The sequence below is a fragment of the Peromyscus maniculatus genome, chromosome 5, assembly GCF_049852395.1.
Source record: "Peromyscus maniculatus bairdii isolate BWxNUB_F1_BW_parent chromosome 5, HU_Pman_BW_mat_3.1, whole genome shotgun sequence".
Classification (NCBI taxonomy): Eukaryota; Metazoa; Chordata; class Mammalia; order Rodentia; family Cricetidae; genus Peromyscus; species Peromyscus maniculatus.
This window is the reverse complement of record NC_134856.1, coordinates 82,719,528-82,744,637: the sequence shown is the minus strand read 5'-3', so window position 1 is coordinate 82,744,637 and position 25,110 is coordinate 82,719,528. Positions and strand designations below refer to the sequence as shown.

At 40.7% G+C, this 25,110-nt stretch overlaps 1 protein-coding gene across 29 annotated transcripts in view; it reads left to right on the top strand.

The window, feature by feature from the left end:
• Window positions 1-25,110, top strand: part of Celf2 (CUGBP Elav-like family member 2) — a 533,080-nt gene that overhangs the window by 463,710 nt on the left and 44,260 nt on the right. For 27 of the 29 annotated variants that reach the window (XM_076572793.1, XM_076572782.1, XM_076572791.1 and 24 more), the window contains 3 exons: window positions 3,286-3,365; window positions 7,064-7,222; window positions 10,397-10,460. In XM_076572793.1, the coding sequence (XP_076428908.1) occupies window positions 3,286-3,365; window positions 7,064-7,222; window positions 10,397-10,460 (303 nt within the window). The remainder of the gene's footprint in view (window positions 1-3,285; window positions 3,366-7,063; window positions 7,223-10,396; window positions 10,461-25,110) is intronic. The other 2 variants (XM_076572806.1, XM_076572805.1) reach the window with 1 other exon arrangement.

Here is a 25,110-nt window from a genome sequence, read left to right as displayed (position 1 = left end):
AATAAGAATTCCACTCCTCATTCCTATTAGTAATCTCTGGCATTCTGAAAGGAGAGACAGTAATTGCAAGCTAAACTACAGGTTATCCACAAAAGGATTTTTTCCTTTATATTTATTTGGCAGTATTAAGACAGTTAGATGTATATATGCTACTATATTCAAACCAAAAATGAACAAAACATGGTGTCATTGTTTTAATATTTCTGTCTTTCTTCCTCCAGTCTAATTTCTCCAACATTGAGGTCAGTTATCAGAGTACTAGTTGCCTAGATAGTACGTTTAACAATCCTCAATAGTTAAGGGCTAACACTACCAAATCAGAGGTGCTGTCCTGTCAAGACTCAGTCGGTGCTGCTGTGTGCAGAAGAAAGGACCAGTTAGGACATAAGAGACTTCTGTCCAATAGAAAACCTTCTGATTCAGTTGTAGAAAAAGCAGTAGCCAATTTTAATAGTAGAACTCTTATGACCCTGTGTTGATACATCAGAGACCAAGAACTGGAGCCACTACTGTATTTGTACTTGTGTTAAAAGGAAAATTAAAATCTAGCCAGACAACTGCCACAACCTCTCCTGATTTAGAGAAATTACAAAGGTTAACAAGCTTTACTATCCCAAGAAGTAGTTGACTCCTAAGTTGCTTACTTCATCCAGAGTTGCACTGAGAATAAAATTTTTCACATGTATTCCCACTTTATAAATGACACAGTAATTTTTTTCTCCTAAGTAATTGAGCACAGCACACAGTACAGAACTTGACAAAGGCCCCTAAGGAGACAGCTTCTCTCTTCCTGAATCACTGCCAGTAGGATAAAAAAGGTTAAAGAAGTCATCACATTTGTCAGATCATTTTTTGAATGGGTTAGGCTTGTAAAATTAGAAGCATTGCTTGGGTTTTTAATTGCAGGCTTTTTAAAGGAGAGGGCAGTGGTTTGAGTTGATAGAAATTTTATTGTGCCTCCTAATTGCTGTATCTTTCTCTCAAAGTTAGTTACAAGTTACTTGTGTGAAATTGTGATAAATGCATAAACTGTGCCTTATTGATTCCTATTGACATTTTACATGTTTCTAATGCATTTTAACCTCCACTTGGAAACTGTCAGTTTGGCACATATTCCTAGATAATAAGAGCAAATGAAGTGAATATAACAATCTTTGTGACTATTAAAGCAGAATTCATATGCTTTCAAATATACTTCTGCTAGATGATTTGCTTTGGCCTCCATATTGTAGTCTCAAGGCAAGAAGTGGAAAAAATTAAAATCTCTTAGTCTTATTTCCTCAGAAATTTTAGTGATGATCATAACATTTTAAGGAGATAATACTTTGAAACAGATGGTTAATTTGAGAGTATAATTTTAGACCTCAGAATCAATATGGAAGCCAATGGAGACACTGTTGTCTGTCTCACATGCTATTTTACACACGAGATCTAGATGCCTTAGAGGAGGCCATTGCTTTCATTGGTAACAAAAGCTACAGTCATGTCTGGGCACATGCAACATGTTTAAGTAGTAAGCGTTGTTGGCTGCTGCTCTGTCAGAGAACTACATGCAGCAGCTCAGTACTCCATAACAGCCAGACTTCTTGCCTGCTTCTTAAGAACTGTTGGACTGGTGGGGGAGTATGGGATGACCTTCCTTTGTACTGGGAACTTTTGTATAGTAATGATTATAACATGGTGGGAAACTATGCATTTACTTACTTTCATGACTGGATGTCATGGTGCATGGGGGATCATGGACAGGCACTGCTTTCTCTTAATGCTGTTTGATTAAAAGGCACTACAGCAGTATTGACTTGATATTCTTATCAGGTGTAAAATGAAGGACAAAAGAAGAAAATGTATTTTATGACTCACAAATTGATTTACATAAAGCAAAAAGTCTACTGGCTTTTTGAATGTAGAATGTTCTATTTTGTTTATTGGCCACAGGGGCAACAGTCTTACACTGTTGATGCCAGAATTCTGCTTTCATGCATCTGCTCTGAAATGACAATAGGCTTTAGCCTCTCACTGTTTAGATCTGCTTCATTTGGAAATCTTTTAAGTAGTAATAATAATGTTTTGAGGAAATTGAGTGGAACACTAAATTATTCGCTGATACCTAAGTTCAAACTGTGCAGGGCAAAAGAAGCTGAAAATCAATGCACTTTTAAAGTCATTAGCGATCATAAATGAAATAAGTCTGTATTGCTTTAGCTAAGCTTTTAGTGTGCTGTGGTATATTATAAAATCAGCCTAAATCTGCATTAATTTCACAGCCTTTTTCTCTAAGAAGCCCAAGGGTACATGATGAATAAAATGTAAATTCCACAAGGCAGTGTTTCTATTAGTACAAAGGGTGGTGAGCCATGTAGTTCAAATGGTGACCTGCATGGTGGCCAGTGCTGCTATCAGAAGCAGGAGCCAGCACTCTAGACACTAGTTATTGAATAGAACTAGAGAAAACAAACACAGAAAGCTTTACGGGTCTCACAGTAGATGTTTAGAGAAATGTGCATTGTCTTGTGTGTGTTAAACTTTAGCTCAAATCTCTGATTCCTTTCAGAAAGTTACAACTTCCAAAGTTATGAAAATTTTTGTACAAATTACAGTTTTTATTATTTATTTCGTATGCACTGTTGAATTTTCTCAGAATAATAGTTTGTTCTTGTCACTAATACATAATTACTACTTTGTAATGGATTTAGTATATTTGTTTACATTTGAATAGCATCAATTTCTATTTATATATGTTTTTAACTATCCAAGATGAATTAGATATATTTGTTAACATTTTGAGACCTTGAAATTTATTTGCTTATTTACCGTTGGTGTGATGAATTCCTTATTTACTTCTTAAAACTCAGAGATAGAGTTTGAAATAACAACCCCCCGGTGTGTGCATGCTCTCAGTGTAGAAATCATCAGCCAAGAAGAAGATAGAAAGCAGCCCAGTTTTAACTTAGAAAATGCAAGTTACCTCTTGCTACTTTCAAATCTTGTGGCAAAAAAGGAAAAAGAAAAAGAAAAGAGTACACAACATGCTCCCTAGTTCCCTTTAAAAAAAAAAAAAAAGCTGATGAATTCATTGTTCTGCTTAGTTGGATTAGCAATTCAGCACTGTGAATAAAAAGCGAACTAAGATGAAACCAAAGCGAGAAGCTGTTTATCTTCATGTACTACTGAGAACAGTGTCGTCTTGTGGCGGTTCTCGTAGACTGTGTTGGTTTAACAAGCGTCCAACCCTTTTGTCTTGTTGTTTTTTGTCTTTCCTGCTCCCTGTCCCCTTGTTTCCCACAGGCTGTGCGTTTGTCACATTTTCTACAAGGGCAATGGCACAGAATGCAATCAAAGCCATGCATCAGTCTCAGACCATGGAGGTACTGTATCATCTGCCCTTTCTTTGTTTTCTTTGTGCAAATGATGGGGAATGGTAAAGCAATTCTCTCCTGTGTGGATTGTTCACATGACAATCACAGATTAAACTTTCACCATTTCGCTTTTCATTCACTCATATTCATCCCCCCTCTCTCTCTGTTTCCCTCCTCCCTCCCTTCCCTCTTCTCTCTTTCCACTTGCATTTCCCTCCTAATGACTTGAAATGCACTTTAGTGAAACCTTCCACTTGCCCTACAGCTGTCTTTTGAGCCTTTTATTGGAGTAGCACGGGTCCTGAGATATGAGGCACTTGAAGCAAAGTGTCATTCTGGACCTAGAGGATGGAATGTATACCCCACAGCAGGGTTGGTATGGACTAAGCTGAACAACTCCTACCTCAGATTGCTGCTATAATAAGTCACTTGGCTAAAGATTTTTTTTCATCTTAGGAATATTGAAGAAAGTTAATTATTCTCCTTCTTAACGATGAAATGTTAATTTTCAGTCTCCTGAAAAATCAAATTGGTCCCTTTACTTAAAGTGAACAACAAAGAAATACGTGGGCTCAAATCCAATCTCTTAAGAGGTTGTGACTTGAACAGGAGAATCAGCAATGTGAAATATGCCACAGGTGGAGACGCACGGCTCTCTGTACTCAGTCTGTGATTTGGGTCGTGGCCTTTCAGAATTTTGCACAAGAACATTCCAAAAGTGACATGCCATCACTTACTCTGTATTGTCTGATAGGATCATTTGAGAGTGCATGTGCTGCTGTGTTATGTACACTGTATCTGTGTATGGGTGATTTTCTCCAGAGGTGGTGGCCTTGTGGTGTTATCTGAAGCTGTGTTTTTCTATTTGAACAAAAATACTTTCAGTTTTATTTAATGTGCAAAAAATAGTAATTGTTTGAGCTTTTTTTAAAATCCCCGTGATTGGAGTTTTATTTGGGGGGGTTGTTTGTTTGTTTATTTGTTTGTTTTTGTTTTTGCAATGCTGCATCTTCCAAAGCATGTTGGGAGCTAAGTGATCATTATGCGTCATGTTTTATGGGAAACGTCTATATATAATTCAGAAGGTGGGTGGAAAGGGTGGGAGGGGTGTGCATGGCATTGTCATTAAGTGTTTACTGTACTTTTTTGAGTTGTGACACCAGCATTGCAAAGCCTATTGTCTTTTTTGAACATTTATCTTGACTTTGATATTCCTAACATATATAATTAATGTGTTTTCCTTGCAGTGCAATGCATTTTTAAGACAATCCCACCCCCACCCCACCTGAAGGCAAGCTCGGGTGAAAATCAAACATGATATAAAATAATAAACAGGATTCCAATCTTGCATACCATGCAGTCACATTGCTGATATTTTGACTTTCCCTTTCTCGTAGACTGCTCCAGACTGGTAGATTTCCAGCTATTTTTCAGCTTAGACATTAAAAATGAAAGTGCCATTAAGAAAACAGTCCTCATGTGTACTTACTTATATACATGCATTTAACTATTTGTATTTCCTATATTTCAGAGATTTATACCAAAATTTATCTCCCCGTAGATAAGGTTTTCAAGTTCTTTTGACACTTAAAAGTGTGGCCATCCCCAAATGAGTTCATAGAGAATGCTGTTATGGTCTAAGACTCTCATTCTACTACAGAAGAACCCAAGATATAAGACCAAACTGGGCATGAACCTAAACCAAAGTACAGGAGACATTTGTGTGAAGAAACACTATATAAGGCTGGCACAGGTTTATTTTTAAGATCTCTGTTGTGATCAGAGTTTGTATACTTCTTTTTAAAACTGGATACCCATGTTTAAACAAAGGACCCTCAGTTTGAGTTACAAAAATTGACCTCTAAACAGAACAGTACATGCCATGGAGTTCTACTACAATCATACAACTAGAGTTGTTTGAGTTTTAACAAACTACATTATTTTTCAGGACTTTGGTATACATCTTTAAGTAAGACACTATTATTTAATATAAAATGATGAGAATGTTCAAAGATTTGTTTTTAAACACACATATAGCATCTATTTCCCCATTTTCTTCTACACTATGCCCACTTGTTTTTCTTTCATGACTTAAACAGGTCACATTTAAAACTACAGTTATTTACCTAATTTTATGCTTTTATGCCTTTTTTCATATTTAAGAACAAGAAATCAATGAGTGTACTATTAGGAGAAGATGCTGTCATTTGTTACGGACACATTTGATGAAGCAGTAGAACTTCTCCATGCAAAACTTCTCTGTGTTATTTTTGTCTTGCTCTCATTTAAGAAGTAATAGAGTACTGAAATATGGAGCAGATAAAGAAAAAGGCATAGTGGATTTTTTTAATGGTAGAAATGTTACTATAAGTATAATTTACTGTCCTTGAACATTCTGGATCATGACTCTGCTTACCAGAGCTGTAGGTTGATAGAAGTTCCACACTGAAACTGTCACCTCACTCTTCTCATTTTCTTGATAGCCTTAATTCAAAGCTAAATTCCCAGTAACTGCCCAAAGTGATAAGGAAAAGCATGCAAATTTGTCTTTTAGAAGAAAGAAAAAGGACCAAATGGGAAGAGAAGGGAAGAGTTCATTTAAAGAGGAATATATCTTTTGTGAGAGAAGTCCCGTTATCACATAAATAAGATTTAATCAATTGGGTAGAAATACCTTTTTTCAAAAAACTCAGCAAAATGCAACAGGATGATGATGGTATGTGCTTCAGGCTCCCTATCACAGCAGAGGCTTGGGGTCAGAGGGTGTTTTCTGCTGAGCTCTTACCACGGAGCAGATGTTTCAGAGGTGATTGGGATAGGAGTAGGCTAATATTTTCCCAAAGATTATATTTAACTCAAAGATGAGTTTAATATATTTTATGACTTTGACCATATCTTTCTCGCCATTCTTATTCCTTACTTTTTAAAGGAAATTAAACTGGATAAGGCTTGTAGAATTGTGAAATTCTAGAGAAAAGGAACCATATGGACTCCTTCTCCTGCCATGTAAGATATATCACTTGGACTAGGGAGAGTGTGCTTCTGGACCTTTTGGTTTGCTCTGGGGACTTTGGATAGAACAGAAGTGACATGGAAGGAGGAAAAGAGACTTTCTGAGAACATGTAAATAATTACTTTGATCAGTGCCTATATGTATTTCTTCATATCTCTGTCCTTCATCCATGTTCCTAAAATGAAACTCACTTCTTTCTTTTATTGTGTCAGTTATTTTCACTGTTCCAGTGTTCAGAAATACATAACTAAAATAAATAAATGGTAAAAATAAAAATGAGTGAGATATTTTCATTCCAATTGTGATTTCTGTCCCTTTATCCTCTACCCATATATAGAAATGGCAGTCACACAGACAAGCTATCTTTAAGTCAAGCAAACTATAAAGTTTAATTAAAGATTAGGTCTTTGTCTTGAAGGAAGTCCTGGAGAGTTGAAGGAAGACACATGAAGAGAAGAGAGGCAGTGTAATAACCAACCAACAGATCCCCTTAAAGAAGCCAGTGACAGCATATGGAGTTTCTATTGATGGAACCATTCAGAGAAGAAGGAATAGCAAACCATTTTAAACCATCCCAGACCATTCTGTGTGCCCCAAGATAGTTAAGAAAGAGAAATCCAGTGATGACTGACGAGTATAAGGGATTCAATCACGCTGTAACATCCTCTTCACTTTCCAATGTATCTGACCACAGGGTTGCTCTTCACCTATCGTGGTGAAGTTTGCTGACACTCAGAAGGACAAAGAGCAAAGACGCCTCCAGCAGCAGCTGGCACAGCAGATGCAACAGCTCAACACTGCCACTTGGGGGAACCTGACAGGGCTGGGCGGACTTACCCCACAGTACCTGGCGGTAAGTGCTAGAGAAAGTGGTCTCTGTGTGGTCTCCATGGAGGAAAGGAACATAACTCCAAACTGTCAAAAGCTACTTGTCCATAACTAGGCCAAAATTTACTTTCCATACCTTTTGAGTCCCAGGAATTATAAAACCAGCGTTAGGGGAGGCTTTTGTTAATTAAATTGATTAGCATAAGAATGTGCCAAATTTAACTGTAGCTAGTTGGCAATTGAGTAGAACCTAATACACTAGACTTCTAAACAGTGTTTTAAGGCACCGTAAAAAGCTTGTTCTAGATAAGTGATGCTGCATGCTTGATAACCGACCATCTAAACTTTAGATTCTAAAGATCCCAAGAGAATTGGCAGAGAGCTCACCAGCTGCGGTTAGTACTAGTAGTAGTAGCCAGGAGGGAGATTTCAGCTTCAGTCTGTACCCTGTGTCTTTCCAGTGGAACTGTTTGGATGACCCTGATGGTTCTTTTTAGGCCAGACTCCCATCTTTGAACCATCTCTTAACATTTTTCATAGTTTCTGAGTGTTTCCTTTGTATTAATCTCACTTTGTCATTGTCCTTATTGAGATACAGTAGCCAGAATTTAAGACAGTTCCTCTCTTAAGATCTAAGCCAGACAGAATAGCAACCCCAAGCATGGACTTCAGAACCTCTTACTGCAGCTACAGATGGTAGGCAGCCTTTGTAGAAACTGTGGGCTGGGAAGCAGTGAGTGCCCTGCTTCTCTGCTTTATTGACCTGTTTGGAAACCTCAACTCCATACTACATGTTTATTAATGAAGTTTAATTTTGTGATTCATTGAGACTGTTTATTCTAGCCTGAGAGTTTTAGCAAGAACATGTTCACGCCCTAATTCTGCCATTTCACATTTTAACTGTTCCTCTCAGGCACGTATCATCCATGGGTTGTACTCTGTAGCAGGAGCTGCACTGTTTTGTAAGACATCTTCCCTACTGACTTGGAAGGGGAGATGAGAAAAGTGGGCTCAAGGAGGCCTAGTGCCTTTACCTAGATCATACAGCTGCTAGTGTCTGTGGGCCTTCAGCTATCTGAGTTGTCGGCCTTTATCACCAACACTTCCCCCGTGCCCTGCGAGCATGGAGGGCGGGGTGGGGCTTGCTTTTCCTGTCTTTGTCTGAGCCAGTAAAAGACATGTGGACTGTCGTTTTCCGGCTCTTTCTCCATTTTATCCTTAAAGATAGCATGGATATTTTTGCCAGGTGTCTTGCTTAAATCTACATATATGCTGCCATGGTTTTTTCCTAGTCTGTGGTCCAGTAATTTTATTTTCAAGAAAGAATCAAAAAGTAGAATATAACCTATACTAGCACTGTCCTGTTTCCCTTCCCCCAATACTCTTCACTTTCTTCCTCTTTTCCAGAAGTAATTAGTATTTTACTTATTTAATCTTTCTTTTAATTGTTGAGATAATTAAAACATTTCTCCCTTTCCTTTCTTCCCCCCAAACCATCCAATATATTCCCTCTCAAAATCATAACCTTTTTTTTGCTGTTATTGTATGTATATATGTATAGGCCCATGATATAGCCTGTTTTGTCCATATAATACTACCTGTATTATGTTTTAAGTGCTGTTTGGCACCAGACAACCAATTGGTGTGGTCTTCCCGGGAAAAACCAGCTTCTCTCTCTCCCTCTCCCAGCTTTCCTTAGTCGCCTCTAGTTTTTCATGTAGGGTTGAGGCCTCCATCCAGTCTGGCATATCTATCGGTGTCAACCTTGTTCAGCTCACATTTGGGCAGTCATGTTCATAAGGTGTTATAGATGTAACTATACAACCCTAAAACTAACTATACCTTTGTATTTGTGAAATATTCTATCACTGCATTATACGCTCATTTAAAAGTTTTTTAAATGAGAAAGTTAAAATTTGCATGAATTATTTTTTTCATAAATTTGTTTGTTGAGGTATCACAGACCATCATCTTAATTGTAGTTAGCAAATTTTCATTCAAGGTTAATATCAAATTTGCCTTTTTATATGTCCTGAGTCCAGCTTTTTGTTTCATCTCTGAAAACCAAGACATGGGTATCTGTCTCAGTATTAGGACATATTCCCCTTGCTCCATAGCTCACAGAAATCTCTGGAATGTGTTCCTGTGACCACTTCTGAAAATTATTTCCATTACCTGAAAGATAATAAAACAGCCTCATTTATAGAATTGCCTTCTTATAAGCTGTAAGTAGGTTTTCTCATGTACTAGTATACACAGATTCAGTATATAGCAGATAATTCCAGACTTTGACAAGTACTTTGTCTTTTTTGTGCTGGTAAAGACCATCTTAAGAAGGTCTGACTTGATTGGCCATATGGCTCTGACTATGGCTGTGAATAGCTCTTCTTAGGTCTGCAGTCATCGTTATGATTCTTATGTTGTTCCAAGTCAGTAAATACATGTGCTTCTGATGAGAGCTAAAGAAAACTGACTCTGGATAGAGATGGGGTGGAGCATACAAGGCCCGCCCTCTAGCTGAGGAGCCGCTAGCAGTCAGTGGTTGTTGTGAAGGAAAGCCATTTTTCTGTCAGTGTATAGCCCCTGGTAGGTTGCCTGTGCTCCATGGATGGTCCCCCATTCATTAACCATGTGCATATGGGTGGCTAAGTGGACTCAGTGGGATTCAAAAAAAAATGAAATGAAGTCTGGAGGGGGATACATGGAGGGGGATTAATGGGAGTTGGAGGAGAAAAATGGTGATCAAAGTATATTGTGCACATGTATGAAGTTCTCAAAGAATAAATATTTTTAAATGTTATTTAATAAAGAAAAAAGGAAAAACTGATCTGGAAAGGAAAGTAGAAAGGAGGAGGAAATGGACCTTGATTGACAGAGATGAGTTATGGTAACTACTAGACTACAGAGAGTTATAATTAGTCATGCTTTGTTGGTGTCAAAAGATTTAGCACCTGGCTGTTAAAAGAGTAAATTGATTAATTGTTTTAAGGCAGCAGTGTTAGTTTCCCTAGTGTCTGTGTCTCTTAATAGAGATTAGACATTAATATGGATTTATACCTCCAACTCTGGGGCCTTCAGCCCATCAACAGGGAGTGGCAGCCAACTATATGAGTAAAGGAAAATAAATTTGTACCCAGTATAATGAGGAAGTCGCTTTGTCTCCGCATTGTTCTGACTGAGCTCGTGTGTTCTTTTGCAGCTTCTACAGCAGGCCACCTCCTCCAGCAACCTGGGTGCATTCAGTGGCATTCAGCAAATGGCTGGTAAGTCATGAAGCATGCCATTCCTTTGACCGTGCTATTTTCTGAATTTTTGGTTGTTTCGAAGGATAAAGGAAAGAACCAAAGGAAAAGGGTAGAGAGTACTTAGCAATAAATTAGTTTTGTGTCTTGGATATTAAAATTGGAATCAACTGCTTGGAAGTGCCCTTCTGCCCTTTGCACTTCATGCTCACACTTCACCTTGCAGAACTATTTGAGGGGCTGCAAATTTTAGCAGAATATATTCTTTAATTATTTATGGGATTTTTAGTTGTTGTTGTTGTTGTTGTTGTTAATAGGTTGATGATTAGGAGGTTTCTAGTGATATTTTTATATCTAAGGGCAGCTAAAATGATTAACATCTCTAAAATTTTTAATAACTGGTAATCAATAAGAATGTTCTGACCCCCATAACAAAAGCCAAGATTACCAGCCTACATTTGATACAGTTTGTAGTCCCTTGATAATGACAGACAATTAACACAGTGCCTTTTTTTACTTTAATACGCAGTTAACAGAATTGTATATCAGAAGCTTTTATGTAAAGGTATAATCTTTGTTCTCAGAAAAATCAAAGTGTGACTGTATGTGAAAAGCAGCTTCTTGAAGGATTCCTTTTCATAATGAGCTGTGCCAGTAGCTGCTGCAGGAGTGATTAGTGAAAGGTCAGTCCTGCTGTGCCACCTTCCATGCTGACACCCTACCCTAGCTCAGGGCCCGGGAAGGGAGTATGTGCAGGAAGTCAGAATGCAGGTGCTTAACCTGCCAGGAGGAGCAGTAAAAAGCCTTTCTCTGTTTGATTCCAAAATGGGGGGAGGCAAAGAAGTGATGGGGGCATATTAGAATGAAGCAGTTTTCGTTAATTAGAGACATCCCTAATTACGCTAAATGAAATTCACATGTGTAAAATAAAAGCCAGATTTGTTTGTCACTATAAAAATTCTTCTTTTCCACTTTATTTTTTCCAAATACATACCTTTAGTTGGTTTTTATATTGTTGTTGTTTTGGTTTAATTATTGTTGTTGTTTTACATTCTGAAGGGTTTCTCCCCATGTGTATTCTGTGAATAATAGCCTAGTCGTCTGTTGTGGTCCACAGGGTAAGGGCAACTCAGATTGTATAAGTTAGTCAAATCTATTGTCATCACTATAATACAGCTTTTAGATTATTCAAAAATGTATTTTAAAATGATAGTTAAATGATTGCATCATATTTAAGAAAATGTATTAGGAAGCTGGCCTTGGAGCTAAGAATCACATTGAATGGCTAATGTATTTATAATCTGTGAAGGAAACTGGAGAGATAGTAGTAAAATATACAGGGAGTTTCTATTCTTTGAAAGGAAAAGAAAAAAACCTCTCAGATGCAAGCTGCTAAAATACATGCTAACATTTGTCACATTTTGGGTAGGTGGGAGATTTGTTTCCCTTCTAGTAGCACAGACCACCCATATTCAAAATTAGGAGTTCTCCTCAAAGGAAGCCTCAGGCTCCCCTACTCTCAGAGATGCATTATGCAGAAAGGTCATTTATTCCTGAGGCTGGCACAGCATTCCTTCCCAGGTGGACAGATTACCCTACCATTTTTCATTAGAATGTGTGTGCCTCTGCCATGTCAGCTACAGGTCAAGATATTAGCATTTACATGTTCTGTGTGCTCCTTTGAAAACTAAGGGTATCTAGAGTCACCCTAAAAGGTGTCATGGAGCAGATGGCTAATTTAAAAACATTCTGTAAATGCCCTGAGGTTTCCAAAATATCCTTTTCTTGAACCTTCACCATGTTAAATCCACCATACTAAGTCTGCACAGACGGTAAAAATCAAATCCTGAACAGTCCATTATGTACCAACATCTTGGATATTTAAAATATTTATATATATATATATATATATATATATGTGTGTGTGTGTGTGTGTGTGTGTGTGTGTGTGTGTGTGTGTGTGTGTATCACCTCTTTATTTTTAGCTTTAGAAAAAGTACTTCTCACTTATGAGAATAATCAAGTTACATCTTTCTAAGTATTTAAAGCTTGATGGTTTGGAGTATTTTATTTTTTCAATAAAGTAATAAAATGTCATGTCCCCAAAATAGTACTTAGCTTTGCTAGGACTTAATTTTTTTACCTGTCATTTATCTGCCACAGCATCATGGGGTGATCATGGTGGATGGGTGACATCGATTGCTTGCTGTTTTAGTTCCTTTTCTGTTGTTGTGAAGATAAACCATGACGGGGCAACCTTAAAAAAAAGCATTTAATTGGGTACTTGCTTAGTTTCAGAGGATTAGTCCATGATCACCATGGCAGGAGGCATGGCGTGGCACTGGAGAGATTAGCTGGCAGCTTAGGTCTGGTCCAGAAGCACAATACAGATGTAGGTGGATCTGGCACCGGCCTTTGGAACTTCAAAGACCATCCCCAATGACACACCTTCTCATCCTTCCTAAATAGTCCAACTGGGAACCAAACATTCAAATATATGAGCCTATAGGAGCCATTCTCATTCCAAACACCACACTGGCTAACTCCTTCAACTTTCCTAAAGTTGTTCCTCCCTCACAGAGTATACCTGAATACCTCAAATTGGTCAGTGCTCCAAGCCACACTGAACTCTTGGAGAGCAGGGCCTGCCCCAATGGCTTATGGATGCAGCCGGTCCTATAATGATGCTAGATACTATTTCTGAACAGATAAGTGAAAATAAATTTGTGAATTGAGAGATGTAAATTTGTATTTTGGATGCATTCCCAACAGAGCTCAAGTTAAATGCCCAGTTTTTTTAATTACAAAACTTAACTTTAGCCTTACATATAAACTGAAAATCACCATTTAAAAAAATCATTGTTACCTTCACAAATGCAATACTGAGAGTTTGGAGATAGTTTAATATAAAACATGTTACAGAGCACATTATACAAGACAAATATAGTAGAAGCCACAGCATAATAAGGTAGAAGGAACCCAAGAAGTTATTTAATCCCAGCCCTACTTGGTGTTCAAGTGTTTATTGAATGGTTAATAGTCTGACATAGTAAAAGTGAGGATATACACAACTCATACCACCAAAGAGTATGAAACATTTTGGAAACCAATACTATGTGGCTATGAACAGCATTCAAGGCCATAATAGTTTTTCAGGAGACAGAGATTTAAAAATGGTTCATTTATTATGAGAGTCCAGCTCCCACCTGCTCCCACCTTTCAAAGGGTCCTTGGGTGGAGGAGAGAGGAATGAGAAAATATTAGGTAGAAAGATAGAAAGAAATGATAAGAAAGACAGGCACAGGATAGCTTCGGGAGGGCCCTGGGTCAATACCCAGCCACCCAGAACTTTATTCAAAAGGGCTTTTTATAATATGCCAAGGGGAGATGCAAAATACCTCCTTTTTACAAGATCAAAACACAAAGTACCAACAAGTGTAGCCCCTTCCAAACACCTGGTAGCCATGCCCCCTGGCCAAATCATCTCTTTATGCAGCCCTGCTGGGTCGCTGATGCTGAGTAAGGTCTCACTAGGAAGCCTCTCTGGGCCACCACAGTTCTCCCTACTTAACAATATAAAGACCTCAGGTGAGGATTCAGAGCTTACTCTATGCAACTCTGAAACCACTTTCCACTAAGAGCTTGCAAACAGCTGGAATAATCATAGCAAAACTCCTGCTCTTTATAGGTGCTATACCTCCTAGTAAAGGAGTAGAGGATGATAATGATGGAATGTCCTTTTTGAATGGATCTAAGATGACTACTGCAGTTCTTAGCTGCACGAAGCCCTTTTTTAAAATCAATAAAAAATTGATGCAACTGCATCAAATAAATCGATAAACTCCTGATGCAACCACATCTAAAGACTCCTTAGCATCACCATTAACATAAACAGGTTAACATCATAACTCTGGTATGAATATTACTATACACAATTATAATTCTCACAAATTTACATCCAAAAGCAAACTCTCAATAGAACTATTTACACTTTACAAACTTGAGCAAACATCCAAAAGCAATCTCTTAATAGAACTATACAAAACATAGGTTACATTAACACAAGTTAACATTAATCTACTCAAGGGACAATAAAATATTTTTTTAATTAAAGAGACTGAAGAATATTAACTCCCCCTTTTCTTTATAATTTAAGCTACATCTTGAGCCTGGGTAGAAAAAACAAATTTCTCCATTTCTACACAAAAAGTTCCATTTTTACACAAACAGTTCATGAGTCATCACAGTTAGCAAAACATCTATGCATTGGTGAAATCAAAATTGTCTTATTTCTGCAGTCTGAAAATTTCAAAAAGTCAGTTCTGATACCAGTCTTAATGTTCCACTGAAAGCTTTCTGATAACAGTCTTAAAGTTCCAAATACAAAGAAAACCAAAACCAAAAACTTTTTTCAGTTCCCTTGAATGCAACAACTCAGTTCAAACAAGAGTCTCTGAAACGTTCACTCTCAGCTACAGAGGCACTTTATGGTAGTCTTCCCCTAGGAACTCTGCCCCACGATGAAGGTTGTGTCACCATAGCTGAGCTGCTGTAGAATCAATCCTCTTGAAAAAGACCTCAATGCAGCCAGCATGACCCAGGAAACTGTCTCTTAAAGGAGCCATGCAATGGTTCACAGCAAACAGAAGCTGCATGGTTTTGGCTGCTAGCGCTGTTCCCATTCAGTTGTTTTGTTGTTTTTTGTTTGTTTGTTTTGTTTTGTTTTTGTTTTTTGTTTTTTGTTTTTTTACAGTCCTGGTCACCTTTCTGGCTTGCAAGTCCTAGAGACCCCTGTTTCCTGGGGACCAAGGGCTTTCAATCATTTCACACCACAGGGGCTCAAGGGAAGAAACCCAGCCACAGCCAGTCATGGCTGCTGCTGCACCCCGCTCTGTTACTTGCTCTGCCAATAGCCTGGTGTCCTCTGTGCACTGCCTTGCTTGCACAGCCAAATGCTACCCCCAAGGCAGCTCCATGGCTCTGGCCACACCCTGCTCCTGGGAGCTTGGGCTGGTCCAAGTTCCAGCATGTCTCACCCAGGCATTCTGTCAGCCAGCAGTTTCCCTGGGTCCTCAGCACTACCTCTGCCATAGTTCCACCCTACGGGAGGGGGGGATGCTGCCCTGTCTTGGCAGGAAACTGGTGTCCCCAGAATGCACACATGCACTCAGAGGCACCTGTTCCCTGGCCCTCTTGGTATGCACCCCACAGGCATCTTTCTCTGGAGGCTTTGTCTCTTGCACAGCCAAGGCGCCCAGTGCACTCCCCCCCCCCCCCACCTCCAGTTGCCCACTGGCAGACCTGCTCCCGCCACTGGGGTCTAAAGCCTCTGCTGCAGCTGCAGCTGCTGCCTGCCGTTCACCTCTGCTGCAGTGTCTCTGCCTGGCTCATCAAGGTTGAGCATAGCCTCTAGTCATGTCAGTCCAGTTCTCCTGATCACTCTGGCTGACTGTGATCTCACAACGGCTTCTTCAAGACCTAAAACTCTCAGACCCTCGCTGCTCATACTGGCTCAGCGCCTGCTGCCTGTGACACTACAAAGTCCCCCAGGTCTCAGCCATCCACACCTGGCTGGGGCAGCTGCTGTTCTTGCTGCTTCTGCTGCTTTCTGAAACTGCCAGTCTCTGAAGCAGCTTCTTTTTCTTGGACTGCTAAACCCACAGTGGCTGCTTGGATCCAGACGCTGCTTCTGCATCCCAGGTCCAGCACTCAGGAAAACCTACTCTAAGTTAAACCTTCTATTAAACCTTCACCATATCCCTATACCTAAAGCCTATCTTTCTCAAACTTCACCAAAACTTTTTTACAACTTTAAACCTAACTTAGTAAAGAGAGAGAAACAGAAAGAGATACTTGCTACAGCCTAACTTGAACTACTGTGCTTTATGGTTACAATTTTACTCCTGAAGACAAGAATATCACCGCCTCAATTAATTAATGCTGAGCACGCCCACTTAACTCACAGTGTTCCTTCTCTTTATCCTCTGTACCTAAAGTTCCAGGTTCTGGCACCATATGTGGGAGTCGGCCAGAGTCCAATGCCGACATGCTCCCACCTTTCGAAAGGTTCTTGGGTAGAGGAGAGAGGAGTGAGGAAATAATAGGTAGAAAGAGAGGGAGGAAGGGAGGGAGGGAGGGAGGGAGGGAGGAAGGAAGGAAGGAAGGAAGGAAGGAAGGAAGGAAGGAAGGAAGGAAGGAAGGAAGGAAGGAAGGAACGATAAGAAAGACAAAGACACAGGATAGCTTCAGGAGGGCCCTGGGTCAATACCCAGCCACCCAGAGCTTTATTCAAAAGGGCTTCTTATAACATGCCAAGGGGAGAGGCAAAAGACCTCCCCTTTACAAGATCAAAACACAGAGTACCAAGTGTAAACCCTTCCAAACACCTGGTAGCCACACCCCTGGCCACATCATCCATTATGCAGCCCTGCTGGGTAAAGCAAGTGCAGATTCTCTGACCCTGAGTCAGGTCTCACTAGGAAGCCTCTGCGGGCCACCACTGTTTATATGAGCAAAACATTTCTCATTTGAAGAGAGAAAAAAGGCAAAAAAGAAAACATAAAAAAATTAATTTTAGATGACACATTACAAAGTAACTGCATCAGTAAAGTGTGATTGTTAGACCACAGACCCTGTGGCTACCGCCTTTCTCTGTCAGTCACAGAAATCAGGCCACATACCCCTGCACCTGTTGTGGGACAGTTAAAAAGCTATGCTACACAGTATCCTTGCGGCCCCTCCCTCTTGCTACTGCAAGATAAGTTTAAAGTACTACCTAATGTCTGCATCTTGGCACACATGCTAAGCCATACTTAATCATGTGACAGACTTCTCACCACCTCCTGAAAACCTAGAGAAGTCAGAAACTCCTCTTGTTGTTGAGAGCATCCGAAGGCTTTCCTTTAGGAACCTCCTCATGCTTCTCCTATCTCTCCATGGCTGTCTCTCCTACTCTACCACTTCAAGCTCTCTCCTCATGAAGCTACTCCAGGTTTTTTAAAAGAAGGCTCTCTCCCTTCAAGGCCCCATCATGTTGTCTTTGGTATCATATATCTCTCCCAAGTGGTCTCATAATGCTCATTCTGAATGTAATTTCATATAAGCTCCTTTCCCAAACCAGCTGCATCTGGCCTGTATCTCTGATTTATGGCATAATGAGCTATGCTTTATACTGCAGGTATATATCAAGTATATATTTTCTTCAAAAAATTTTAACCATCTTCCTTTGAAACTACAATTTTTTATGATTTATATAAAAAGGAACCTTTACTAAATGTGGAATCTTAAAGCAGAAATGGGTTTATGATCAAATCTTCATAAGCTAAACCCTTTATGTATTGCTTGAAGGTAATTGATTTTATTTTCCCTTTTAAAACTTCTAACAAAAGCATAGTCATATTTAGCTCTCCTCTAGTATTTGTTAAGTGAATTTTTGAAATTTAAGAAACATGGGATCTACTTCTGGCCTACATACTTCACCTAAGACTGTATCTTAGGTGAAAGAACAAGGGCCAAGTATCCTTTTGATCTTCAACTTCTTCATGGCTACTGTTACCTCAGCAGACTGTCTAATGAGAAAATAACGGTAACACTTCAACATTTGCATTTAACTTGGATCCTTGAATGCAGTTCTAAGAGTATACCAAAAGCAAAAATCACCTGTTTACTACATTGCAAATTGGAAAAGCAGAAGTATGAAATAGTTACAAAGGTTACTTTGAGACCATAGCACCATTGAGTGGAGTCGTGGATTAGGATACAGACCTCTTGAATACCACTATCAATTGGGACTGTAGGCGTGTCTTTTAACAAGTGGGCAAGTGAGGCTGAGAAGAAGGGCTAATAAACTTAACCCAAGTCATTGAACTAGTGGGTATGGACCCATATTTCAAGACCAGTCCAGCCTGATCCAAAACCTGAGCTGCCTGTCCCCATCAGGCTTATGAACAGCCACTGTGTCGCAGCTCGGCCAGGTATGTTTGCATGAACGGAAGCTCCAGTGAAGTGCCTGCACAGATGGCCTAATGGGCAAATGACAAATCCAAGTTGGAAGCAGAACCCCACAGCTGCTCAAGAAGTAGCTGCTAGGGCAGACAGTAAACTGTCTCACTTCCTTCTGGAAAATGTTCCCAGTTTATTACGAGTAGGCTATGTATGTAAATGACTTTTTTCGTTCAAGAACAAAAAGTTTGTTTTTGGTTTTGTGTGTGTGTGTGTGTTTTTTAAAGACAGGTTCTCCTGTAGCCTAGGCTAGCTAGCCTCAAACTCAATATGTGACCAAGAATGACCTTGAACTCCTGGCTCTCCCCTTTGAAGGGCTAGTATGTAGCACCACAGCCAGTTTCCATGGTGCTGGGTATGAAACCCAGGGTTTTGTACATGGTGAGCAAGTACTCTCCCAAGTGAACTCTGTCCTACCCCTCAGATCAGAAAATCGTAGAGAGTGCAATGGCTTCATTTTAAATCTGATGAAGCTGACTGCAGTTCCCTTCCAGAAGTCTGCTCTAGATTTTGAAAGTAATAGAAAAGTGTAAAGTGAAACATTTGCTTAAAACAACCAAGACTTCTCTCCTTTTGTGAATTTCAAGTCCAGTCTCGGAGAAGACTGTCTGAAAGTGTCTTTCCCAAGTAGAGAAGAGGGTTTGCAGAAACAGTGTCTGGGCAGTCTGAGAAGTCCCGGTTGGAGCAGCTCCCAGCGTGAAGTGTGCTCAGAGGCCCACAAAGACCCTGTGTTCTTCCCCGAGTCTCCAGCAGGCCACAGCACAGACACTTCCTGTGAATGTGCTAATAGGCCTTATGAGAATGTTCTATAACCACCCATCTGTCACTTTTTAACAGACCTGATTGGCAAGCACTTGTAACAACTGACATCTGTTCTCACTTATTGATATGCAGATTTATGGTAATTGCCATGAACAATAAGACACAAAATTACCTAAGGTGAACATTAAATTAAATTTTCATGCCCTTCTCCTTATAAATAATTTTTTTAATCTTAAATTTCAAGTAGGAATATTGTGCATTTGGTTTGTACCTAATTTCTTTATTTTTGAGGAATTTTCTTATTAAATAACAAATGAAAACTTAAATCTCCTTACTCTCGACTTTTTTCTTTTTGCCATCATCATAATAGCTCACTTTTAGATTTCCTAAAACTCAAATGTTTCCTATGTTTAGTCACCTAGATGATTGCCCTTGGTTTGAGAGGTGCCCAGCTGAGCAGAAGTTAAATGTGGCCATTTTTCTTCTCAGAAAAGCTGTTTGCCAAGCCTGAGCCAGCTTCCAAGAAGGGTGACAGGCGCCTTCCTGTCTGGTGCCCTTTCATGGTGAAAGAGAAAGTATGAGTTGGGTGGGAAGAAGGGCCTGCTGTAGGAACTGGGAAAGAAGGAAAGACAGGGAACACTCCCCACCCCGAGAAGAAGTGAGAGGAACCAGAAGCGGGAATTCCAAATGACTGGTAGGTAGCAAAGACCACACAAAGACTACCTTGGAACCCTAGCTGTTGACTTGGGCCGAGGGAGAAGAAGGCAGAGTTAATAGAGGGAAGATGTTGCAATCCCTCAGAGCAGCTTTAGATGGGAAGCAGCTTAAGGCAGAAGGCAATTAGTGCTCTGGGGAAGTCTGGTGATGGTAGGCAGCAGAGGAACTCTGAGAGCCTGCCCCTTCTTACATGGAGCCTATTGCCTTATCTCCAAATAGCTGACCCTAAGGAAGAAGGGGATAGTACGTGAGATGTCTAGTCTTAAATGAGAACACCCTGGCCAGGTACCTATTTGTGGCAGAAAAAGCCCAAATTTGTCACCAGGGATATGTTGTTTGTCAGTAAAGGGTTGAGGAAACACCATGCCCAGTAGGTTTTCCAAGCTCCTCTGTTCATCGTAGGATCAGAACCATTCTAGAACAAAGCATGCATGAGATGTTGGTAGCATTTAGACCAGGGACTGCTGTGGGAATATCCACAGAGAGGGAAGGCCGCAGAATCAGGCTTGTGGGTCTGGGGAGAGGGAGAAGGCATTGTGTCCTGGCTTCACCTGTTGTGCATACTCTGTTCAGCTGGTGTAAGGACACAGCCAAGGGGAGATGGGGCCCTTCTCCAGCTTCAGCGCTGTCCTGTGGCCTTGCCTGGCTTCCACTCTGTGGTGTCCTCTCTTCAGCTGTACCTGTGCCAATATGAACACAGACGACTCTGGCTTCGTGCACTTCTTCTGTTTCATGTGTGTGTGTGTGTGTGTGTGTGTGTGTCTTCATACTGCAGAAGAGGATCTCTTTCTTTTTATTTTTCTTCCACCCCATGGCTCTAATTTTTTCTTGATTTCTCCCATCACATAATCATTGCCCCATCTCTAGAAATTCCATTCAGTTTTCTGCCAGGACCTTTGTCTTTTTCAGTTATCTTGGTAAGTCCAAGGTTATATACAACTTTCTGGGGTCTTCCAAAGAAAGAGTTTCACACATAACAAACATACTTTTTTCATAAAGTTTAGAGGGTTCATACACTGCCTGAACCCCCCGTCAGTGTACTAACAGCTGTGTGAGAGAAAGAATATGTAACAGACTTAGTATTTAGAAGGAGGCCGTGCCAGGCGGTGGTGGCGCACGCCTTTAACCCCAGCACTGGGGAGGCAGAGGCAGGCGGATCTCTGTGAGTTCGAGGCCAGCCTGGTCTACAGAGCGAGATCCAGGGCTACAGAGAGAAACTGTGTCTTGAAAACCCTGGGGAGGGGCGCGGGGGGGGGGGGGGGGAGAACATGGAGATCCATCTGTTCACTGAGGCAACTATAGCCAGTTATCTGTTGTGTCCAACATGGATGAAACAAGAGAAGAGGGTGAAAAAGGAGATCAAATTAAGAAATGAAGTAACTGATTCAGAAAGATGATGTAGCACATGTTGTGAAATGGTTACGGGTCAACTTGGGTTTTTGCTACTGATGAAGCAAGATTACCCTGAATTTCAAGTCCTAGAAGCAGCTGAGATGAGTGTTGTGAAGTGCTAGCTCTCGGGCTTGGCATGACTACCAAGCAGGAGTTGTGTTGGTCGCAATCGACCCAAATGCCTCCTCACTGGACAGCTTTAATTGTCTTAGATTGTTTTGGAAGTTAACAACACTAAAGGCAAACATGGAGAAGAGGTAAGTTCTGGTGCCCCAACCATATTCTCTCTTGAAACTATGGGGTACTGTTGGACCCCAAAGTTTGGGGTCTCAAGTGGGCACCCCCAAGAACCCAGACTCCAGTCCAGTTGATGCAATAGCAGGAGGATTTATTAAGCTTCTGTACAGAAGGTCTCCTCTGCTCCTAAGAGCAAGAGTCACATCTTACTGCAGCCACGTGGGGGTTTTTAAAGGAAAAACCCACAAAAGCCATAAGATTACAATTCCCATACAATTTCATTTCACAAGATCATGGTCTGGGTACAGAGGGGGTACAATTACGTCAACAGGTACATTCTTCCTGAAACCTCAAGGTGGGTATCAGGGCAGGAGTGGAGTTTACACAAAGTCACAGTGGTCCTTCCTGGAATACCTGCAACTATCCCAGTCACAGTTGAGCACATCTCTTAACAGAAATCTTTTTACATTGTTATATGGCTGCAGGGGAGATTGAACAATGGCTAAGTCAGCTTGCTCTTGGAACTAGATTTTTAGTTTCTCATTTCCTGGTGCTTGAAGTTTCTCTTTTCCTGAGGCTTGGGGGTGTAAGCCTGAAGGGCTAGGGTCTTTCAAAGCCTGAAGGGCTAGGGTCTTTCAAAGCCTGAAGGGCTAGGGTCTTTCAGTACCACTCTTCCCTTCTCTTTCTCCATGTCCCTTCTAAATTCTTCTGAGGTGCAATTTAGTCAAGTAAATGGGAGCTACAGCATGAGGAGGAAGAGGGCAGGCAGGAGAGCCCCAGGTGGGGACCAGGAGGACAGAGGAAACCCATGGAAAGGCGAGATTGGCAGGAGGAGACAAGTGTGTAAAGAAGAAAGCATGACTGTGCTCACACTTACCTAGGACTGCCCCTGCTACAAGTGAGTAGTGGTGTTTTGACCTCTTCATTCTTCAGTTCCCTCTGTCTATATGCCCTGTTCCACAGGAGGAGTGCCTGTACCATGTGATTTCGATATGAGCACTGAGATCCCATGTAAAGCAATGAGGAGAAGCATGCTGGCAGCTGCTGTGTCTCCATTCTCCTGATTGTTACCTGAGATGAAATTCTATTGCTAGTTCAAGTGAAGAGAACTTACTGTGTGAACCCAGCTGTGTCCAAGGTCACATCCTTTGGACTTTACACATGTGATTCTCAGAAAATAGATTCTATTTGAATTATACTCTAGTTGGGGATCCCAAGACATAAGCAGTTAGCCAGTTTACTCCAGATAGCTGGAATCAGAAAAGGTGAGAGAGCTAGGCAGTGGTGGCGCACGCCTTTGATCCCAGCACTCGGGAGGCAGAGCCAGGTGGATCTCTGTGAGTTTGAGGCCAGCCTGGTCTACAGAGCAAGATCCAGGACAGGCACCAAAACAGCACAGAGAAACCCTGTCTTAAAAAAGAAAAGGTGAGAGAGCTGGGTTTATTTACATTCAGGCCATCTCACAGCAGAGCCTGCACACTTCTTCACCAGGCCACACTGCTTCTGATAAATAGTGGTTGTTGTTGTCAACATAGAGTCTTGTGCATTCCAGGCATTAGGAATAGAAGATAAGGGTAAAGGATGAGATGTTCTTGCCAGGGCTGGATTAAGAAACCAGAAATGTAGGGACCGTGGCTGTAAATAGTGGGCCTAGCCCTCAGAGGTTGGCAGGTAAGCTGTCTTACCCCTCTTACCCCATGATACTGAGTGCTTCTGCTTTAGAATAGAGTACAGGATACCATGGCAGGGAAAGCCAGTACTGTGCTGCTCTCTCATCTCTGTCCAAACAAAGCCTTTGGTGATGATGCAGTTGAGGGTGGGCTTCTTTCCCAAAACTAGTGAACTAAAAGGACTTCTCTCAGTCACTGGTTTCTTCCTGCTCTAGTGTCCAGCAGCCTCCTTGGACCCAGTCTGCCTTGTGGTACATTTATTCTCAGTGTCTTGTACAGGGGCTGTCTCATCATGGCTCTTTAGTAAGTACTAATTAGCTATATGGATGAGGGAATGGACTAATAGGTAAATAAAGAGTCTGTCTGACTCTGTCAAACTCTGTCCCATTCCATTGTCCTCAAATCACTCAGATGCTAGGAATTATGAAAGTCTTTCCATTTTCCTACTCATCTTGGCTCTCTTGGACAACAGCTTATGTTTGCATTGCAGTATGGTCTTTGGACTGTGTTAGCCATTCCCCCAGAGTGATATCCTAGAGTCTGTCATTCTGCCTTGCCTTTCTATTTATCAAAAAGAGCATGGCAGAGACTCTCTCAGGTGGTGATATGTGTGAAGGGGGAATGAGAAAGGTCACATTGGAAGGGACACATACCCTCACCCTGAATTCATACAGGGACAAAACAGTAGGAAGAGAGCCTCATTGTTGCTAGCTTGGCTCCAAGACCTGTAGTGTACGTCAGTATGTAAGGTAAAGGCTGTCTGTCTAACAAGTATATATTTAATTAACTAATGACTGGGGGAAACAGTGAGTATTTGTTACTGGTATTCAGTGGGTAAAATTAAAACCATGATTGGCTGTATAGACAGTATTCTTTTTTTGTGTGTGTGTGTGTGTGACTTGTTTATTTGCATTGGTGCATCTGTGTAAGGGCATTGGATCCCTTTGGACTAGATTTACAGACAGCTGTAAGCTACCATGTGGGTCCTTGGAATTGAACCCAGGTCCTCTGGAAGAGCAGCCAATGCTCTTAACCGCTGAGCCATGTCTCCAGCCCCTAGACAACATTCTTTATAGCAGTTTACTAAAATTGTGTGCTGTTATTCAGATCATTCAATTTATGTGAGTCTATGACCTATCATACATTGTGTGTGTGTGTGTGTGTGTGTGTGTGTGTGTGTGTGTGTGTGTGTAGACTTGAACATGAGAATCTTTGTTCTCAAAAACCTTAGTATTTTGTTATAAAGGAAGGAATTACATATAGTTTCTAGACAGGATACAGGACAAGTAAAGAAGTTTGTAGATAACACAAAGAGTTAACAGAAAATGGATGTGTTAGATGCAAACTGAGTTGTCAGAGTGAGGCAGTGAGGTATGGCAGAATGTGGTGACCATGGGTTCAGAAGACTATGCTCAAGGCTTTAGACAAGGACTTGATGTCACTAACCCATTGAATGTACTCAGTCAGGCCAATTGATACAGAGCCTTCTGACTGGTTCTAACACTGTGCTTCCCTCTTAGGGAGAATCCTAGATGTACTGAAAAAGGACCCTCTGGCCTGAGTCTATAATAATTATCTGTTATTGACTGGTGCCAAATATATGGTAGAGGTTTTAATTTCAGTGCTAAATCCTCTTCTTATATACCCAGCTGTCTGTTGATGATGCAGAATGGTCATCTGGTTCACATCATTAGAACATTAAAGGGACCATTAGTAATAAAAGGGGACAGATGAATCTGTGCAGTAGGCTCACTCTTTGCAAGATCACTCAGTCCAGATCCTCTTATCACACTTGAGTATGAAGTGTGTTCATGTAGCTTTCATGCAACCTTTATTTGGTCTGAGTGGGTCTCCACTAAAGCCAGGCAGCACCCATACTTTTCCACTTCCAC